A 6,146-nucleotide genomic window follows, 5' to 3' on the forward strand; every position below is an offset into this window, starting at 1 on the left:
TAGTGAGACAAAGGGATAGCACCAAGATGGCATCCCTGGGACTATGTTTCCCGAGAGCCCCTCCGTAGGTTCCTAGCTGTGTGCCGAAGCTGAAGGCTGCCCCTCAGGAGGAGGTTCCAGGATGAGCAAATGGGAATTTTTCACAGGAATATGGGATCTGTTTTAATCTGTCCATGCAGTGCCCCAGGCCAGGGATAGCTTACTAAGAACTGTCTTCTTGATTGATACAGTCTGATGGCAGCCCGGAATGCAAGTCTTTTTGGCCTCTGGAACCTGTGATCAAGGGATATGCTCTGGGTAGCATCCACAAAATCCATTTTACCAGATGGAAAACTGGGGCAGCAGACATCTGTGAGCTCTCCTCCAGTAGATGCTAGCTAGCACTCTGGAGAGCAGCAGAGGCACAGTACAAAGATAGCGTCTCCCCTCCAAGGTCTCGGAAGGGTTTATAGTCAGTCCCCAGAGGTCAATTTAAGAAGTCCGCCCCTCGTGCCGTAGCTATGATGATAAACGAATAGGCCTATCTCAGAGAAAGGCTGAACTCCTGGGTCTGAACGAATGGCAGTCTCCTGGGGGTGGTTCCTGTTTAAGAACTTTTTCCTGTTAGTTACTGGCTTGTAGGACCTGTAGGTGTCAGCAACACGGGCTCAAGAGCCAGATGATGTACAAGTGTCCTGGCAGCATCATCGGTAAGTATCAGGGAGCCAGGGAAGGTGTGCACTCCTTCCTGGAAAATACTACAGAGCTGTAGGGAGGCAGATGGAGTGTGTGAAGATAGGGCCCATCGGCTTGAGTGAAGCCAAGTGTGGTACTCACTGCAACGGGGATAAAGAGAGATGGGGGGGGCAGTGTTAAGGAGAGAGACACACACAGTGAGACGAAGACATGAAGAGTCATAAGGAGATGGTTAGAGGGAAAGAGGGGAGAGAGGAGCAAGGGAGAGAGAGACACACACAAATGGAGGGGGGAGAGGGATATGAGGGGGAAGAATGAGAGAGAGACGTACAGAGTCGGGGGGAGGGTCAGAGGGGCGGGGGGAAAGAGGAGGAAGAGGGGCGGAAGCTGGGACACACAGACAAAGACTGGGACCTACATGGGAAGAGAGAGATACAGAGGTAGAAAGACACCAACACCGAGATACACATGCAGAGAAAGGGAGACAGAAACAGAGGGAGAGAGAAAGAGAAGGATAAAAAGGAGAGAAAAGGAGAGACACAGACAAAGCAGGAGATGGACAGGCATACGGAGAGGAGAGGGGAAAGGAGAGAGAAATGGGGAATAAGTGTGCAACGGACAGGTGGAGAGAAGATGAGTGCGACAGAGACGGAGCGCTTGTGAGAGCTGGGGGAGAAGCGGGACGGACAGAGCTGGGGGGAAAGCGAACCTGAGGGGCAGGTTAGGAACAAAAGAGCTCGAGTATGAACTACAGGGAGCAAGGGATGGATGGAGAGGGACAGAGGGAGAGGGAGAGCTGCATGGAGAGAGACGGCGCCCACCAGCTTTAGAAGGCAGGATAGCACCAAGATGGCGCCTGCTGGCTGGAGTGTGAAGAAGGAGCCCAAAGGCCAAAAATAAAATAAGAAAGAGATGGCTGCCACTGGCTTTAGCAAGACGGAGTGTGAAAACGGCACCCACCAGCCTCTGTCCCTGAGGCTCAGTCACTCACTTAAAAATGATCAAAGGAGCTTCTTTCACCTGATGTCTGGGTGCTTTTCAAATGGCTCCTTCTGGGCTGCCCTTTGGGGGAGTTTGTAGGTTGAGCCCTGTAAGCACCATTTCTCCATTTACCACAGACTTGCACGTCTCCTATGCTTCAGCCCTATTGGTTTTCAAAGCTAGACATTTGGGGGAACGCGCTCCCTACGTGGGGTGAAGAGACTCTGATCCTCAAAGAAAAGTTCCAGGTTTTCAGTTCCCTCATGATTGGTATCACTGTGCTGGGCATGTGGCTACTTTGCTGAGATTGTGTTTCGTCTTTTCATACCTGCTTTGATGTGGCTTTGTTCTCATTTCCTGATAATGCAGTAGACGCTCTGCCTGGTCTCAGGTTTTTTGGTTTTTTTCTTTTTCTTTTTTTCAGAAGAAACTGTTCTAGATGTAGTTGTAAAGTTGTTGTGTCCAGGTGAGGAGGTGACTTCAGGATCTTCCATTGCCATCTTGAAACAGAATAGCCCGTATTATTATTATTATTTTGAGTCTACAGAGTTTTCTAGAAGACTCTCCAGAAAGAGCTCATTATGGGCATTTATGTAACTCCAACACACTGCTGGCAACACCCCTCAGCCTGTGGGGTGTCCCATCATCCATCTCCAAGATTTCTGTGGTCTCTCGGGCATGGTGGGATACATTTCCAGTGACTGTTGATCGCTTGCTGACTTGAACACTCATTTCTTCCCATGGTCATTTTTCCTCTTTATATTCTGTCCATCAAGGCACAAGGCTCACATGAAAAGCATGTGTGGCAGCACATGGTGGCACCATGGGAGATTGCCACCATAGCCTCAGAAGCACTAGAGCATCAAATGCCACGTTTCCTCAGTGGTTGCCCTTTTCCCACAGATTCCAACCGCCACAACACGTGGCCTTTTTTGCTCTCCAGACCAGCTTTCTTTTCTACTCTTGTTCTCTGGGACCATTCTGCATTAAGACATCCCTCTCTCCTCTGGAAAAACCTAAATACTCCTCTTTTTAAAGATGCAGAGCAGTTTATCTGCATTTTGACCCACTTCATGGTCTACAAACACTCAGTTCATGCATTTCTCAGTCAGCTCCTCCTGAGCTGCTCTCTCCTGTCTCAAGAGACCTGGTGGAGAGATTTAACTGTTGTCATTCTTTCCTTCTAGTCACTAGCAGCAGATTAGCAATTTAGCTTCCCACTGAGATAAAACAGAAATTATTCCCATCTTCCCCGAAACTCTCTTAAACGGCAGAAGCAAGTATCGTCAGTTTGGATTTTGAGTAGCAAATATTTTCCCCTTGATCTTTGGGTGGGAGGAAAAATATTTCACTTTAAATACAGATGGCAGTGTATAGTCTGCCTTACACAGAAGGTCTAGCTAAGTAAATTCAAAAGTAAAACCGAGAAGAGACTGAGTGGGCTCAGCTGATCAACTTGTTTGCTTTCCCTGGCAGATTTCGTCTAAACACGCTTCTGTTGCTACAAAAATCATTATTTTCCACAAGATAAATTCTAGCGTGATAGAGTAGGGAAAAAAAAAATCAGACTTTTTTGGGGAGGGAATTATCTGAGGTACAAATTATAATGAACCAAGTTACTGGACCTGGAGCATAGACCAAGCTTAATCTCCTCTAACTGCCGTCCTGAGCTGGCTACTGCATGAGCCAGAATGGGCCACAATTACAATGTTTGGAAGCTTACTTCAATCACCTTTGCCTAGTCCACAGTTTTTCAACCTTAATACTATTGACCTTGGGGGCTGGCTTATTCTTTTGTGGGGGAGGCTTTCCAGTGGGTCTGAAGACATTAAGCAGCATCCCTGTGTCCCTAGAGGCTAGAAGTACCCCTTCACTGTGCCCACAAAAAATGTGTCCAGACATGGCCAGATATTCCCTAGAAGGCAAAGTCACCCCCTGTTAACTATGGACTTAGTTCTAGTATGTACCTGGTTGTGCAGACCTAGTCTGTAAATTTGGGTTGACTCCAATTTAACGCAGAAAACCTATTAGGACTGTTGTACACACCCTGTAGTAACTGTTGGCACACAGCACACCAAGGGAGGCCCAGGATCTTGCTGATGGGTATAAAGCAGTACCACTTACCCTTGCAGGCGCATACCAGTCATTTGGGGGAATCATGTTAATAACACAGATCTATTTCAGCACGTTTGGGGTGGAGCCTGGGATTCTCCAGTGACGCTGTTAGTCCAAACACCATACTATGAGTAGCAAGGGTCTTTAGATGAGTAAGTCTGCAGTAGTAAGCCTTCCTCTGCCCACAGTGTCCCTACAGGGCTCTGGCTGGTCCAACAGAACGCTTGGGAGTCCGGTTTGACAGTCTTCTCTCTGTCTGCCCTAGGTTGTTGCTGCGCATCCCACTCTATTCCTTCAGTATGGTGCTCGTGGATAAGCATGGCATGGACAAGGAGCGCTATGTCTCCCTGGTGATGCCTGCGGCCCTCTTCAACCTGATCGACACTTTCCCCTTGCGAAAAGAGGAGATGGCGCTGCAAGCTGAAATGGGCCAGACCTGTAACACCTGATGTGACGGTTCCTCTCTTGGTGGTTCCTCCTCTCGTTCTCCACAGTACTAGGCACATGGAAAGGCCAGAAAAATATTCTTGATGTACAGATTTTTATTTGTAATTTTTAAAGTCTATTTTAATATGAGCTTTCTTTGCACTTAAAAATTACCATGGTGCTTTTTGTACTTTGAAGTGTACTCCCCAGAAATGGTGACTATGATAGGTACTCTTTCTCCTTCTTCCAATCATGGCTGGTCAACTTTCTAGAGAAATTAGAAACTACAACCTTCTACATGCTTTCAGTGTGTTATTCAGGGTAACACATACCTTACTTCTATTTTGTTTTTTATATAAAACATATCAATAAAATATTTTGGAGCAAATTTACTAAAACTTATTTTGTTTTAAGCACAAGCCCTACTTGGCTCAGTGGTTTTAGGAATGGAAAAATGTCCTTCCTTTCATCAGCTGAGCTGGGAGAGCTCCCTAACTCACCTTCCAGGTGGTAGAGTAGCTCATGACAGCAACAAGCCAAAAATCAAAGAGGTAAGCCTTTGATCACTAACTTTGACAGCATAAACAAGAAGCACCAATTGTCTCCTTTTGTTTTTCCCCAGTGACCGCTGTTATGAGTCAGAGGTCAGAAGGATCAGCAAAGACAGAGGGATCGTCACCCTGTTGCGGGAATTCCATGTTCTGGGACCCTCCCCTTGAAGATAGTCCTACCAGGCCACGCCCAAAGCCACAAGTGCTAAACACACACTTACCTCCAGTCTGCTAACACATTTTTAATGTGTGCACTCAGAACCTTAGCAGCAAGTCAGTTCCCATAGGAGAAACCAAGAACTTGTGCTATGGCACTACTTTCTGGCAAAAAAAAAAAAAAAAAAAAAAATCTCCCTAACGACTAACTGTTGAACTATTAGAATCAAAGCAAACAGACATTCGGAAGATGGAGAAGGATCTGTGCTCACCTTATCCCATGGGCACATCGAGTCATCAGCTACACGTATAAAACGAACTCTGACAATTGCCTGAAGACTGGCACAACAGATCTTCTACAGCTGATCATAGAAAGAAGGCCATGTCACAAAAGGTAAGAGGAGTGGAGATATGGTTGGGAACCAGACCCCTGGCACAACTAACTGTGAAGAGGAGGGACATCATAAACATGGAGGAGACAACCAGACCCCACACCACATACTTCCCCATAATGTCTGGCTGTGGAAACTACTGGGGCTTCACTCAGGAAGAGCCCAAGGGTGACAGGAAACCGAGTTCCTGTCCTTAAAGAGCCAGCATACTAAATAACGGCCCAAGACCCAGCACGGAAGCAACAGCTTGATAAGCACCTAGGGCTTCCATGATGGAGATTTATCAACCAATCTTAGAATGCATGTCAGAGATCTGCAGATTCCTCTGGGAACAAAAGTACTGGTGGGCACCATTTTTTCTTCCTCTTCTCCAGCCCAGACAGCCAGATGCTTATAGGAGCCACCTCTAACACGGTCCATCTCTCTTGTTAGCACAGCATGCTTCCACCTGGCCATCTCCTGTACAACCACCCGGTTCAACCTGCAACCCTGCCTCAGTTGGCAGGCAGCCCTGGCCAGGACCACCCCCTGCAATGTGATGGCTGCTCCCACACCAGCACACTCACAGCTCCAGCAGCCAGCCCTTTCAGCTGTCTGTTCATGGGGCACACCCTGCCCTTTGGTGTACCTGCAGCTGTATCAGGCTAACTGCGGACAGCTAGGCTGACTACCGTCCTTGCCCATGAAGGAGCCTGGGGTGACTGCAGCCAGACCTCTCAACAGCCCAGAGAGTAAAACTGCCCAATGCATTCAGAGCAGGCAAAGCAAAGCAAGTTATTGCAGACAGCCGGGCTGGAGACATTCATGGCTCCGTCACAAAAGGAGAGTGTATGCAGATGACACGGGGCGC

At 47.6% G+C, this 6,146-nt stretch overlaps 1 protein-coding gene across 2 annotated transcripts in view; it reads left to right on the top strand.

Moving 5' to 3' along the window:
• Window positions 1–4,579, top strand: part of SRPX (sushi repeat containing protein X-linked) — a 119,854-nt gene extending 115,275 nt beyond the window's left edge. For both annotated transcript variants that reach the window (XM_059384579.1, XM_059384580.1), the window contains one exon: window positions 4,037–4,579. In XM_059384579.1, coding sequence (XP_059240562.1) covers window positions 4,037–4,220 — 184 coding nt within the window. In that variant the 3' untranslated portion in view covers window positions 4,221–4,579. The remainder of the gene's footprint in view (window positions 1–4,036) is intronic.
• The last annotated feature ends 1,567 nt before the right edge of the window (window positions 4,580–6,146 follow it).

Source organism: Mustela nigripes, chromosome X (assembly GCF_022355385.1).
Source record: "Mustela nigripes isolate SB6536 chromosome X, MUSNIG.SB6536, whole genome shotgun sequence".
NCBI classification, from domain to species: Eukaryota; Metazoa; Chordata; class Mammalia; order Carnivora; family Mustelidae; genus Mustela; species Mustela nigripes.